Source organism: Harpegnathos saltator, unplaced genomic scaffold (assembly GCF_003227715.2).
Source record: "Harpegnathos saltator strain DR-91 unplaced genomic scaffold, Hsal_v8.6 scaffold491, whole genome shotgun sequence".
NCBI lineage: Eukaryota > Metazoa > Arthropoda > Insecta > Hymenoptera > Formicidae > Harpegnathos > Harpegnathos saltator.
The window spans coordinates 281672-297621 of record NW_020230306.1 but is presented as its reverse complement, the minus strand read 5'-3'; the positions used below and the strand labels follow the sequence as shown (position 1 = coordinate 297621).

General features: G+C 44.1%; 1 protein-coding gene across 1 annotated transcript; it reads left to right on the top strand.

Moving 5' to 3' along the window:
- The first annotated feature begins 1918 nt into the window (after positions 1-1918).
- LOC105184661 (uncharacterized) lies at positions 1919-9901 on the top strand. The gene is made up of 5 exons (XM_011143570.3): positions 1919-2487; positions 3225-3292; positions 3642-4688; positions 5139-5468; positions 5545-9901. The coding sequence occupies exons 1-5, from the start codon at positions 2046-2048 to the stop codon at positions 8092-8094; spliced, it is 4437 nt and encodes a 1478-aa protein (XP_011141872.2). The 5' UTR covers positions 1919-2045; the 3' UTR covers positions 8095-9901.
- Positions 9902-15950: the final 6049 nt, after the last annotated feature.

Genomic DNA, 15950 nt, shown 5'->3' with positions numbered 1-15950 from the left:
TTGCACTCGCACGTGTTTCTGCTCAATAGTTAACACACATGGTATCCATCGTGTGGATATCTTTCTCAGGTTCAAATGTTTTTTTAAAATCTTGTGTGTGCGTTCCGTTGAGATCTTTGCAATGTTTGCTATCTCTCCTAATGTTAATCGATGATCATTTGTCACGATATTTTGCACTTTTTCAATTACTTCTTCATTTGTTGCCGACTTTGGGCGACCAGAGCGAAACGCATCCTCACAGCTTCTTCTTCTATTATATTTAAATTCAGCAACCCACTTTCTGATCGTTGAAAATGCAGGGGCAAATTCTTCTAACGTCTCCTCCAACTCATGCCGAATTTGACTTGCCGTTAAACCCTTGAAAACGAAATACTTAATAATCGCGCGATACTCGGCTTTTTCCATGTCGAAAAATTATTGGCAGCAAGTAGTCGCGCTGGAAAACCGTAGCGGAAAAATTATAACCAAGTTCCGCGACTCAAATCCTTGGAAAAACCATATCAAGGCGTTCCGAAATTCACTGCCAGTACTGAAAATACATAGGCTGCGTTCCGATATTCACTGCTAGCACTAAAAATCTATAATATACGTAACAGAAACTATGTATTTTCAGTACTGGCAGTGAATATCGGAACGCAGCCATAGTTTGTGTCACTATAAAATTTCAGTACTGTGTAACGATGAATATTGAAACGCAGGACCAAATAGATCGAGAAAACAGTGGCCACTTTAGCAATAATTGGGTGTATGTATTTCACTGCTCAGAAACCATTAGTGATAGTTAAATTACACAACAAATCTGTCTCTCTGCTCCATAAACAAGGAGAACAACCAGGAGCGTCTGCTGGGCTTCGAAGAACCTGCGAATCAACTGACAGCTCACTTTGCCAGTTCGGTTACTGACCTCTGCAGGCAACACGAAACATCTCGAGTCCCTAGTTTATAGAGTCTAGCCATTGGTCTGTTCTTTATAGCTGCACTGCTGAACTGGTGGAACAATAAGCTAGAATGAGAAAACCTATATTTGTCTCACTTTAACTTATTGCACCAGTTCAACAGTGCAGCTACAAAGAACAGACCACATATCTTATCAACAAATTTCTTTTAAAAAATCAGGCAAGACGAATGCGCACGTACATTCATCGTATATATTGCATTTCATGTAGTTGAATTGCCGCTTCTCTTCAAAACCAATGATATGAAATGTTTAGATGCTATACCCGCGAGACGAGACATCCTGACAGAAAATGGCAGAAGCTATTGACGCTCTGTGTGTGTGTGTTTCAATTGCAAGAGGCAAAGACAACAATCCCCGTTATGTGCGATTCTTATCTAACCGGCAGACATGGCAGCTATTGTTCGTCTCCTCGAGACTCCGGGAAAGACGGTTGAGCAAAAGCACGCATTCTAGGTATCGATATCGCATGATGAAAAAAAGCGTTCTATGTCGCTGGCCGACGATATAGCACGCGCGCGGACGCCATTTTTCTTTCTATATTTCGCCGTCGCGGTCTCGCCGCGAGTAGGCGAATCTAATTATTGCGCTTGCTGGTCGAGCGCCACGGATCAAGGATCAGGGAAGGGCATCTCCTGCAAATGATCCTACCGCGACCCTATATCCGTTCCTTCCGCGGGTAGCACTTTCGAAAGTTCCCATCGAGCGTGACCGGCTCGAGAGTTTCCGTGTGTCCGATCCGTCGCGAGCGAACACGACGTTCGGCCCGCTCGCGGCGCTTCGCGAGCCGAGGCGCAACGGCGGTGCTCGCGGCGCTTCGCGAGTTAGTCTCGCGTGTCGTCGCGGTCGCGCTCGACGCGCTGCGGAAATCGAAAAGTTTTCGCGGAAAACGAGGTTTGGAGATCGAAGATTCCGGCGGATAAAAATGTCTCTCGACGGAGATAGAACCGCCCCGTCTACTGGCGCGGCCCCCACTCAGCGACGTTGGCGCGGGCGAATGGCGGATGGCGTGCGCCGTCGCGAGTCGCGCGACGGCCAATCCGCGACGGCGTAGTATCGCCGCGTCCGGGATGTCGCTCACGGAACCAAGATGGCATCCGAGGACGGTGCGGGTATCGTGTCAAACGTAGGATGCGATGTAAATAATACGAGCCAGCGAACGGACGAACCAGCCGGTGGGCAAGCAACGAGCGCGACGTCGGCCAAAACGACGTGGCGCAACGTCGTCGAGAGGACGACAGCAACTACGGCGGCAGCAGCAGCAGGTCGTGCCTGCGATCCCGATCCCGCACGCAGTTCGTCCAGGACGCCCACGGGTTTCCCAGCAGCGTCACCGTTTCACGCGAACACGGAAGGCCACGGAACGTCGCAGAGGGATTCGGACCCCACGAGCTTGTCTGGTGATGTTGGTGAACGGGTCCCGAGCGAGCCTGACAACGAGTCCCGATCGCCGTCTCCCCAACGGCGCAGCATGTCTCACCAGAGGACCGACCTGGACAGCGGCACCGCTTGTCTTCCGGGGGAACCAGACGGTAATCTCGTTTTGTGTCTGTCGTCGTTGCGCGATTTCTCCGGTGAGGTTTTTCCGCGTGGATAGCGGACTCACTCGTTTCTACGCCGTTTGTGATGCTGAGAATGTATTTGTTGAGTTGCTAGGATTTAGTAATATGGGGTTTTTTTTTTTCCCTCGAAAATTGTTTCAGTATTTTGATGTAAGATATGTTTAAGTTGGGCAATGTTGAATAATGATTGAGGCAGACTTGTTGGGTCTGAGAATATATAGCAAATATATTTTATTATTGTTTAAGGGATATATATGTCTTCAAAAAATTTATATTTATAAAGTCTGTTTTTAATTTAATTGTTTCTTTTGCTTTAAGGAATATGATATATGTGAAAATGGGTTTGTAGATACGCTTCTATTATATATATATAATAGATTGAATTCCATTCATCATATATAGAGCAAATACGAGAACCAGTTGATCGTATTCAACTGAATAACATCATCTATTTGTCATAAAAACATATATATATATATTTTCTCTTACAAAACTTTTCAATATAAAATGAGAAAAATAAAGGCATTAATCTGATAACAGTTAATCTTATAAGAAAAAATAAATATAATAATCTTTGATATCATAGATAGATATTATGAATATATTATGTTTCTAAATTATATAATGTTAAGTATGTTTTAAAGAAAATACAATCAACAAATGTTATATATGTTCACTAAGTAGGACAATATGTATATATGATGCAGGTAATCCAGATCACTGCAACAATGAAATAGTAAAAGCTACTAGGGAACCTATTCAACATATAATACATGTAGGTACTATGCAGTTTCATAAGATATATTAATCTCAACATGTTTGTTCCAGGGTTCATTTGGAAGACTTCCCTTTATTACAATAAACTACTCTGTTATCTTTTTTAATACAATTATGTATGTGTAAAACAGACTTAGTTTATTTATGTAAAGATAAAAAATTACCATCACCACACACAGGCGACACTTTATCTTTTTTGAGAGATCAGTGTGTCACATGTGCGTCACTGGTAGCAAACATGTTATATAATAAATTGATGGTTTGTCGCTACTTATTTATCTTTAACTTATAATGTATACCACAGAAGTAACAGGTATCCATTGTTCAATAAATAATTTTCTATTTAGGCTGCCTCTACGTGTAACAACGATACAATGTTATCCGGGGCTATGCACTTATCATTGTCCACAAAAGCAAAACTAGAAGGGTGCGTAAATTTCTCCAACAACACACCACAGTTAGGGGAGAGCCCTCAGAGTAGCGGCGAGATAATCAGCAGTCCGAGGAGCCCCGACTACCCACCGAGGGTTTCCGCCAGTCCCCACAGTCCAAATATAACGTATTCCATCAGCATGATGTCGGCTATCGCGAGCACTACAGCTATAATGGACACGGCGAAATACAGCGAAGAAGGTGCTGACAACGTGGACATGCGCATAGACAAGATGAACGAGTACTCATTTTGCTCGACGCAGGAAAAGACCGATGAGCTGCAAGTTGACATCAAACAGATAGAATCAACGAGCGAACAGCAAGAAGCTTCTTCTGTTAGAGAGACAGAGCTTGCTGAGGGAGAATCGAAAGTGGAGGACGTAGAGATTAAGAAAGAACCTATGGAATCGCAGGAAGATTTGCAGACGATCAAATCCGAGTCGATAGCTAATGCTTCAGCAACATTATCGTCGAACAGAACGGAGGCCGGCGCGTCTCAAGAGAAACTCGCGGATCCCGATAACACACCTTCCAGTTCACTCCAGCTCACCAGTTCACACTCGAAGACATGCTCGTCCTCGAGCAAGAAACGTTCCAAGGAGCACAGCGAGCGACGACATTGCTCGCGCTGTGAGAGACGCAGGAATATCAAGAGAGCCAGCATCGGTGTGCAGTGCAAGCGCGACCGTCATGTGTTGTCTTCATTGAGCGGTAAACCGATGTCCCTGCCCTTTTCCAAGTCTACCAACGATAACCTGAGGTTAAATTTACAAACGAAAAACTACAAGATGCTTAACAATCCAATTGTGAAGAGCGAAATACTGGAGGGCCTAAAGTACAAGAAGTTCATTCACATAGAAACCTACCCGAACGGAGGTGCAACAGTAGTACACATGTACCAAGATGAGATTGACAGCCTGTCGCAAGAACAAACGGAAGAACTGGCACAGGAGTACTTCAAGGTAGATATATAAAGAAAACGAATAACAGGATAATGAATATCAAAAAATGAAATTAAGAAAACCAGTAACAGGCAGCGCAGGTTACTACTTTCGAAAAATTTGATAATACTAAATAAGACATACCGTTAGACAATGAGTTAAATTTATTAGTTGTATTTATAAAATACAAAATATGGTATACATTGGTCAAACGTTTCGGTTGCGCTATGTTTTCTATTTTATAAATTTGATTTTTATTTTTTTTTAGTATTTTATTTAGTATTATCGTACTCACACTAACCAATAATCTGAATAATTGATTTGATTATGCGTCTAAGAGATAAATATATAATAAAGTAAAAGAATCAAAAGAGTCTTGTAGGGAGCGTAGATGCAATTCAAAATTTTGCTGATTCATACTCGTTTAACTGAATTATTGATTATAATGGTGCACTTGTTGGCGTTTATTAGGTGGTTTTCGGTGAGGACGAAAATGGGAATGCTCATCACGTCATGGGCATAGTGCACAATGCGGCTGCATATCTACCTGATCTTTTGGACTACATGGCGAATACATACCCCACATTGACTGTGAAAAACGGCGTGTTGGGTAGAAGCAGCGACATAGAGACGACGACTATGGTTCAGTATAAAGATCAAGTTTGTAAAGCTTACAACAACGGCACCGTCCGTTACGGTCCACTGCACCAAATCAGCCTTGTGGGCACCGTTCATGAAGAAGTCGGCGGATATTTCCCGGACCTACTGCAAAAGTTGGAAGAAAATCCGTTCCTGAAAATGGTAAATATATATAATTGCGTGTATTCGTATACGTGCACACATATCGTCTTGATTAATCGATATAATCCTGTTCCAGACGATGCCCTGGGGTCCTCTCTCTGTTGTGAAAATGGACACGCCGCAAGAGTCGAACGACGGTCCCATCCTGTGGATCCGACCAGGCGAGCAACTGGTGCCGACAGCCGACATAAACAAAAGCCCATACAAGCGACGCAGGACCGGCATCAACGAGCTGAGAAATTTGCAATATCTGCCGCGACTCAGCGAGGCTCGAGAGTACATGTTCGAGGATCGCACGAAGGCGCACGCGGATCACGTCGGCCACGGGTTGGATAGAATGACCACGGCCGCGGTCGGCGTGCTGAAAGCTGTCCACGGCGGCCAACCGTCCGAATACAACAGGATCACGAAAGACGTGGTGGCGTTCTACGCAGGAGACTTTACCGAGCTCGTCGAGAAGTTGCAGCTGGACCTTCACGAGCCGCCCATATCGCAATGTGTACAGTGGGTAGAGGACGCCAAACTGAATCAGCTGCGCCGACAGGGTGTCCGTTATGCCAAGATCAATCTCTACGACAATGACATTTATTTTCTACCGCGCAACATCATCCACCAGTTCAGAACGGTCTCGGCCGTTTCAAGCATCGCTTGGCACATCCGACTGAAGCAGTATTATCCGGAGTCGCAGCACAGCACGAGTATCAGACACACTCGCGTCGTGAACGAGTCCGCTCATCGCATTAAGGAGAAAAAACCGCTAGAGGCAGTCGGTATAGGAGATGAGCAGAAGGAGAATACGAATCGACAGCGTCTGGAGCAGAAACTGTCGATCGACTCCCTCGAGGAGAAGAAAGCGAAGGAGAGAGCGGCTGAATATCAGGGTAATTTGAAGAAATCTGATCAGCATGGGAAGCATCGGAAAAGTCAACATCACTCTAGACATTCGTCACTCAAACGAAAGGACAAAGAGGAGACTAACGACAATCCATCGGATCCGTTCGGCAATACCAAGTCGTCCAAGAGCAGCTCGAATGTACAAAAACAGAGCGGCGATAAGAACAGGGACGAGAAGAGATCGGAGAAGCGGCATAAGGATCGCCATCGCAACGACGACAAGTCGAGCAGTAGTCATCATAGTTGCAGTTCCTGCAAGAAGAAAAAATACAGCAGCAGCGGTCACAAACTGGAACATTGCAGTCACCACGGCAGATCCAACAGCAACAGCATATCAAGCAAGGAGAGTATTCCCGACGTGATGCAAGCCAGAGTGATTCCAAGCAGCTTCAGTAGTAGCTCGTCTTCCATGAAAGAGACCAAGAGACGACTCAGCGGCTCGGAATTGTCCCCACCGGTCGACATGTCCGAGGCCGACTTGGTCGTTCCCGAAGAAGAGGTACTGACGCAACGGCAGGCCATCGCCAAGACGTACGCCACCGAGGTGGTGGACAAAGCGCTGGAGATAGCTATCTACAAGTCAAAGACCGACGTCGAGGAAGTGTGCCAGTCGCTGCGCACCGGTGTCTCCGAGGCGTCGAAAGAAGTCCTGGAGAGAATCCACAAGGAGAGCTACGAGATCGCCGAGCAGAGGTTCAAGGACGACACTGCCAAGCTGGAGAGGTACTGTCACTTGTTGGAGTTAGAAACGGTACTGGCGTTCACATTAAAGATGGAATGCGCGACGGAAAACGCGGTAAAAGCGTTAATCGAGACCGCGGAGGACGAGGCGAAGGAGAGAGCGAAGAACGAAGAGAAGACCGAATTCTCAGCCGCCAGCGGTAACTCCACCTGCACCGAGATCTCGACCACAACGTCATCGAACACCGGTGTTCTCTCGTATTCGTCATCGATGACATCCACGTCGCCGGTTTCTACGGAAAACGAGAGACACAGCAGGAACGGCAGTAGCGACGACAACTCGATCAAGTCGTCCGAGTGTCATGGCGCGTCGCACTCCAAGTCCAAAAGTAAGTACCGGGATGAGAAAGACTCCCGTGAGAGGAGACATGAGAAGAGAAGGGACCGCGAGAGACGGGAGCACGATCGACATCGTCACAGCAGTTCCCAGCAGAAGTCCGAGTCGAAGACCGGCGACGCTGGCGAGCACGATGCGCTGAAGATCCCCGGATTGTCGCACACTTGTCCACTCTTGTCCGCCGGGAAACCCGAGCGGTCAGACTCCAAGGACGGCGATGAGAGACTGGACGAAAGGAGGAAGACTCATTACAGTCATCACTACAGTCACAGACATGGGAAAGAGAGGTCGTCCGGCAGTCGCGCCGACAAGGACAGCCACGTGGCGTCGAGTCGCTCGCACTCGTCGAGCTCGAACCACAAGAGGAAGTCCAAGTCTTCCGATGGGCACAAGGAGGCGAAGAGACCGCGTTTAGAGGTAGACTCGTCCACGCGAAGCTCCGAGTCGAATGTGTCGAGCAGCGTGGTGAGTTCAACTACGACGGTGGCAACGGCGACAGCGGTGACCACGACAATGACGACGACGACGACGACGACGACGGCGGCGGCGGCGGCAGCGGCAGCGGTGATGGCGACATCGACGATGACGGTGACAACGGCGGCGACGACGATGACGCAAGAGTCGCCGACGAACACTGTTATATCGAGCACGTGAAAAGGTGACGACTGTTCTCGACAACTGTAGTACAATCCGCTTGTTAGGGACGCGAAATCACGACGCGGCGGAACCGCCGGTTTCCTCGGGAGCATCGTAACGCGAAGCTCTGACTGAGAGAGCTTCGCTTGCGCGAGCGTACGTGAGTTGGACAGTGAGCGACGAAGGAGAGGAACGAGATGGGAGAACCACGGTGAAGCCGGTTTTGTGAGTACCCGATATATGCGGAAGACATTGTACTTTTACCAAAGTAGAGAGGTCGCCGTGTTTTCAAAGACGAGATTCCAAAGACGAGATAGAAGAGAGGACTTGACCGATCGAGAATTTGCTACTTCATCCTTTTCCTCGTGATGACATAAGTACGTACATACATACATACATACACACATGCACACGTTACATACTTCTGCATTTACATGTACACTCACGCAACACACATCACGCGCGCACACATTGCCTTAGTCTCAAAACAGAGAAATTTACAATACGAGAGAGAGAGAGAGAGAGAGAGAGAGAGAGAGAGAGAGAGAGAGAGAGAGAGAGAGAGAAATAGTGTTACTCATATTACATGAATAATACTCACTAATATTATTCACCGAAACATATGCTGGCTTTTGAAACGGCTTGGGCGGATTTCTTTGAATGATTTTCAATGAGCGCAACCGACAATCCGATGGGAGAACTTGGTACGGAAAAATTCACGTAAATTCGGTTCTTTTATTAGATGTCTGCTTGCATCCGAATTGCATTCGAGAAGAAAAACTGTCGAAACCATTTCGAAAGCCAATGTATACACACACACACACACACACACACACACACACATACACAAGACAAAATACAAGGGCAAACACAACATCTACCGATAACAGGATCGCAAAAATTATTTTGCTACGAAAGAACTCCGGGCGTCTCGTACATTGCTGAGAATTAAAAGTAAAACTAATATTTATAGTTATAAGCGACCAATGTTGAGAGGTGTACAAAAGGGAATTTGTACAAATTTATGATCGAGAAATTGATCCCCCTCCTCTCCCACAGCCCCCCTCCCTCCCCCCGATTAGCACGACACGTAGTGTGCTACACATACTTGTACATAAGTTAAAAAAGAAAAAAAAGCATCTTCCGTTCAGAGGATCATTTTCATCGCGCGAAGCTCGCTTAAGTTATTTGTGTATAAGCTAATAATGCGTAGTAAATTATTTATGAATTCATTGGTCCATCCCGCGCTACGTATAAAAAACGAAAAAAAGAATAAACAAACGCGGAAAACTTCAACGCACCTTATATCCGCGAAAGGTCGATCGCGATTTCTCCCAGTCAATGTGGCCGTACTCATGCTCGTTTCGCGATTCTCAATAGCACACAACAGTAGATTGTTATTTTTCTCACCTTTCGCGACTATTTTTGTAACTGTTTCTTATTTTTGTTTTCATCGACACGCATCGGCCGAGTATTTATATCTTAGATACGCTGAATGTCTCGATAGACGATAGGAGTGAGACATCCTATTACACATGACACACCACACACACACACACACACACACACACACACACACACACACACATGTCTATACACGTGTAAAATGTGACGATTGAAGTCACATTAGCATAGAGCCGGAGAGGACAGATTTTTTGAACGCCGTTTTACGTTTGATACATGCATCGCAAAACTGTCGCGGTGGGTTACTTGACTTGACTTGATATCAATATCTTATACCTTGAGAGTTCTTATAGTAAAATAGTATAACTATAAAAAGACATTCTCCACTTCCCTCGTTCGAGTCGCTAGTTGTGGTGGGTTTAACGACCGGTCGGAACTCGGTAGATAACATCGCCGATGTCTGGTTTTTCTTTTTTCTTTTCTTCCCTCCCCCCTCCCCTCCCCTCCCCCCACGAACTGCACGACGCACTTTCCAGTTAATTGGAGAGATTTTTCTCCTCTTTGGCTTATTCGTTTTTGTTGTCCATCTTTCGGTCTTCTTTTCTTTTCCTTTTTTCTTCGTTGAAGTCGTGTTATGTCGTTGAAATCGTGCGCATTAACAAACGTACAAACTCTTCGCCTTCGAAGACGGAAAACGATTCGAGACAGTTGGACATTGACGACAGACTGATTGCAGACTGCAACACGATATTTCTGTATAATAAAAATGTTCTGAAGAAACAGAAAGAAAGAAAGAACAGTTCGATCCGTAGCTCCAGGAAGCCACCAGCAGCGTGAAAAGGCCAACGATACAACATGGTAGAGCGCGTGACCGACTCGGAATTTCTGAGTGTATATCGTCGAGATGATAATACGTAAAAGATCGTGAAGCGGCTTCTCGCGAGTCTCTCGACGGCGGGACGTTGCCCTATTTCGAATGTGCCTCGCGCGTTGGTGGTGACAGCGAACTCACTCTCTCTTTTCATTCAGTGCGACTATCCTGCGTTTCGTTATTGTACGTACAACAATTATTACATTTTTTTATCGACGATCGCAACTTTGGCACGGAGAGTTTTACGTTAAGTCGGCGTGTCGCCGCCGCATGTTACACTTTATTTTAATAAGTTCGTCGGGCGTAGTGATACATGTATATTTGGTCACGACATTCTTGCACGTACGAGAAATTCAATTGAAGGACTGTCGTTGTGTCACACGCACTTTCGTTATACACATAAAAACCCGTATTTTATATAATCGTATGTTCGAAAAAAAATATATATATACATATATGTACGTATATGTATGGTTGTTTATATTCTCTTATCTACGCGTTCACATCGCATCGCCGATAATCGCAAAATCGCAGAGACACGTGGAAGAGGTTTCGGTATCCTTCGATTCTACCAATTATGTGCTCTACGTCAGAGAATGATTTTGGCTTCCGTTGAACTGTCGTTTCCCGCGAAACGGGGCGAGAGTGAAGTGAGAGAAATGATGAGAGACGCATTTACTATATCGGGCAGTGATGTACAATGAAAATGTACATAGATAACAGGTGCATATGTTATACAGAGAGTGATACGCAATCGGCAGAGCCACATCCCCGATTCGTTGTGTGATGAGACGGCTCGACGACGAATGCGTGTACATGTGTGTGTGTGTTTGTGTGTTTTCGTGTGTATACAATCGCGTGAGAAATTCTAGTTCCATAGCATAATCGTAGGTGCCTAAAAAGTCAGCAGGACTCGATTAAATAAGGTCGTTAAAAACAAAAAAAAGAAATGAAACACTCGCCCACGGAGAGACTTCCTTTTTAGACACTTTTCTATATATCTTTGGAGACCTTTTCGAAAGGCTTTTTTTTTTTGTTCTTTTTCACGAACAGTGGAGTATCGTCTCCTTCGAGATGAGTTTTTCGGCTTAAAATCGAAACGGACGAGACGAGAGGTGAGAAGAAAAGACTCGCACGCACGATAAGTCCCGAGATATATACGTATAATTCGATAAATAATAAGCGGACGATCACTAAGAGAGAGAAAGAGAGAGAGAGAGAGAGGGAGAAAAAGAAAAAACGAAGCACCGAATAGGTGCGTCCCCGAAAAAAGGACCAAATTATGAACAAAAGGATCCGCAAGGCGGAAGGAGAAGTCTAAACTCCTTCCCAACTCCGGGCTACTTACACAAAATATGGTAAATAGCGGAGAAACCGGAGAAATAATCAAGGTGCTGGATACTAAATACGCCACTCGATATTTTATAAGGTGCCTTCGCTCTGTTCGTTGCAGTAAAGCTGTATACCACCGGTTATACACTATAGCCGTTCATTTTATCAATCTGTAAAAACTAATCCTGATTTCCATGTACGCTGCGTATATGTGCGCGCGCGCGCGCGTGTATGTGTATGTGTATGTGTGTACAAATGGAGCGTATAAATCTTAACAATTAACAGCATCGACATCACGAGTGAGTTAAAGGAAGTGCATCTTGACGGACCTGTGTGGCTGTCGCTCTTGTGGACGCGTTCTGTCGTGTTTTTTGCGTCCTCGTCACATCCGGATGGCAAGAGGGAGAAAGAAAGGGCCACGTATATCGAGCACCATTTTTTTCGCGAAACATTTTCTCCGCAAATTGTACAGGACTGCCGTGTCTAGTGTAAATAATTGTAAGATACTGGATTTTTGGAATAGACCTCGAGAAGAAGTCCGACCGTCGTGTCATGTCGTGTATAAACGTCGGAGAACGCAGCTACACATGTCTGTGTGTGTGTGTGTGTGTGTGTGTGTGTGTGTGTGTGTGTGTGTGTGTGTGTGTGTCTGTGTGTGTGTGTGTGTGCGTGTGCGTGCGTGTGTATGTGCGTGTGTGCGTGCGTGTGTGCGCGCTCGCGAAGTTTACATGTTTCCGAAAGTAGATGAGATATAATATGCGCCGACAATTCACCGAGAATGAAACGCTTCTTCGACCACAGAGAAGGAAGAGTGTGTTGAGTTAGTAGCACGCAGAAAAGTGGACATAATCCTCCGGACAATAGATTCCATAATGTAGAACAGATTGTACTTTCCTAGACGAAAATTAATTTTATATTATCCAGAGTAGAGAGAGAGAGAGAGAGAGAGAGAGAGAGAGAGAGAGAGAGAGAGAGTGTGTGTGTGTGTGTGTGTGTGTGTGTGTGTGTGTGTGTGTGTGTGTGCATGAGTTGAAAAATCAAAAAAGTGTACTGTTGTACCCTTACTTGTATCGAACCTTCTAACGTCACCAGTGCATGGAAGAGACGCGCGAATAATTAAGAATTAAGCAAGAGATGAAAACAGTTTGCATCGATCTATTGAGTCTTTTTTTTCTTCATTCGCTGTATTTTCATGCGGTTTTATTTTCCGCTGCTGTCTCTTGTTTCTTCTTGAGACCTGAATACATAGACTTGTTTTAATTTAAACAGAAGAGGAATATAACGAAGCGCCGCTGGAAGAAGAGCAGCGGACGGATAGATCGACGAGCGTGCTCGTCGTATTTAGAATCCCTCACGGCCTTCGATATCGAGTATTTCACACATTTCACATTTAGAATTAATAATATCGACGTATCGAGGTCGAGTGTACAAATCTCTCATCAGCACCAATGAAACGAAGAGCGCAGCCACTTTACGATGCGTGCGATTGATTTTCTATTATAAAACGAGGCTTCGACTTAAAATACAGACAGAGAGAGAGAGAGAGAGAAAGAAAGAAAGAAAGAGAGACACGTCCTTCTTTCTTTCATTCTAAGCGGATAAAGAAGCGGTGTAATGCGAAGCGAAACTTACGGCCGGTTTCACCAAGTTTTCTCATAACACACAACATCCGTTTGATACTCGGCGACGGCAACGATGAGAAGATAGATATAAAACGCACCACGAAGCTTGTATCAGTGTATTATTTCACTGTCACTCGACGAACCTTCGAATCACCTCGAGCCCTGTTGGAAGAAAGAAAGAAAAGAAAGAAAGAAAGACATTAATATGAATGTGTGATATTCGTTAATCCGAATTCGATGGACATTTGGTCGAATCGGCCGTGCTACTTATCGATTAAACTTTTATACAAAACGTCGTGTATCTCTTGTGTACATTAGTGTACTTTAGACTGTAAGCGCGCATTATATGAAGAATGGAGCGCAAAGAGCGGATTGAAGTCGATCACACTGCCTAAGATCGATATTTTCCTTTAGTTTTTCCTTTAATTAAAGCACAAGTATTAAAAAGAGTATAATATAAATTATAATATTATGTTACATTACATTATATTATCACAGTTATATTTTATTACAATATATTACGTAGTTACTAAATATAAGAGTGCTTTTTTTTGTGTGTTTCGCAATATTTGGAAATACGGTGGGAAGATAGCTAGATGAGGTGATCGACTTCGCTCCGTCTCGCAATTTAATTGCTCTCTCTCTCTCTCTCTCTCTGTCTCTCTCTCTCTCTCTTTCTCTCTCTCCTTTTTCTTTTATTCGTTCTCTACCTCTCTTTCTCTCTCTTTCTTTTTGCTGTTTCTAATTTGCGCCGCGCAGACCTAGCCGAGAACCCGGCGGTTTTTGAGAAAAGGGAAAGTATTCTTCAATTATGTTACGTCGCACCATTGGTATATAGGCGATTCGCCCCTTGAAGTTGCCGTTCATCTTGCGCGCGCGCGGCGGTTGTATATAGGACATATATAAAAGATATTAAAGACGACCGGCGCGGCGGCGACACCGGGGGATGGGACGGATGAGCGGAGAAAGAGGGTGATACTCCACGAGAGAGCCCTTGTGAGCACCGAGAGAAACCGCTCTGTATATTTTGTAAATAATATATCTCTAGACACCCTCCCCTACACACAGTATGTGCGACACGACGACGAGACAACGGGCCAAGACGCAACGACACGTCGGTTTAGGTTGTAAAGGACGAAATGTGACGTTATCAATAGGCAAGATAAGATAATCATGAGTATATAACCGATCGAAGAAGGTAAAATGAGCTCTGGAAAGCGCTGGAGACACACAAATGTGTAAGATGTTTAAAACAAGAAAATAAGATGTCTTCTGGACACATGTCTCTTTATGTGTATGTATGTGTCTCTGTGCGAGCAACTTGTATCATCTCACAAGGACGACTGACGGTTGAAAACGCGAGCAAGTGAAATCTTAGTGCGATCTCCGAAATTCGTTTGTTCCTTTATATCTGAGTTGCGCGCTAAGAATAACTCTAGATCATCTGGAATCATGATCATCATGATCGGAGTGATGCGAGGTTTCTGGGATGATGACTTTCAGCAAACTCTGACTAGTAGTCCAATCGACGATTAAAGTTACTAATAGTCAAGGATCACATCCGTTTTATTTTGCTAAAATAGAAAATATTAAGTTAACAGAGAACTATATGTTAAAATGGAGATTGTAAATTTTTCAATTATTTTGTATCGAACGATAAATTGTATAGATAGAGATTAACACTGACAGGTTTACCGGTTTATTCATCGTAAAAGGGGAGTTTGGTGAAAGTCATCCTTAAAATTTGGAAACTGTAAAATCTCGAGATGAATTTTTTTTTTTTTTACTTACGATACGTTTCGCTCTTATAATTTCTGTCTCTTATTCCTCGCATCTCGCGTATCATTGCGTCCTGGCCTCAAGATCCGTTCGCTTGTAAATCAGTGCGGAGGGACAGCACGCGGTAGTTAGCGCATTGGAGGTTTAATTATCGCTATCGAACACTAAGCCGCTATTATTCTATTATCATATACATGATATATTTACGTTGACCAGTGAGGAATCATAAAAAAAAAGAAGCATATAGTTATAAATATAAATATCGTAGCGTGTAGTTTTACATATTATACCCGTCACACGTGTAGAAGTCGCATTCCAACGTCTAAGTTTTTAATGAAACAAATAAATTACTTTGGTCAAGATGCGGCTGCGTCATTCGATCACCTTGATCACTAACGATTTCCTCTTTCGTTGATCATCGATCCTTCAACGTTAGTGTTAATAAATGCGACCAAGAGTACGGGAAGTGCTTTGTACGCTACGACGAAGCGAAGAGATTCATTGTTTCATCTGCCAACAAAACGTATTTCACCACAAATTGTACAATGATAACACGTCAAATATTAAGAGACACGGTAGTATACAATACGAAGCGACGAAGACCAAAACATATGAAAATAAACGCAATCGTACATTTGTAATGTGAGTCTATACATGTTAGTTTAAATGTATGTGACGTCGAGTATACGAACGAATAGAATATTTAAAATTCTTACAATGTCACAAAAAAAGATTTGGTTAGTTATCTCAAGCTGGCTATAAAAGTAGCACTCCTAAGCTAACTCCTAAGCTTTTTTTACGTATCTGCAACCGATAAGAAATTTTTTCGATTTAATTGGACGATTGATCTTAACCCTGTTTTATTA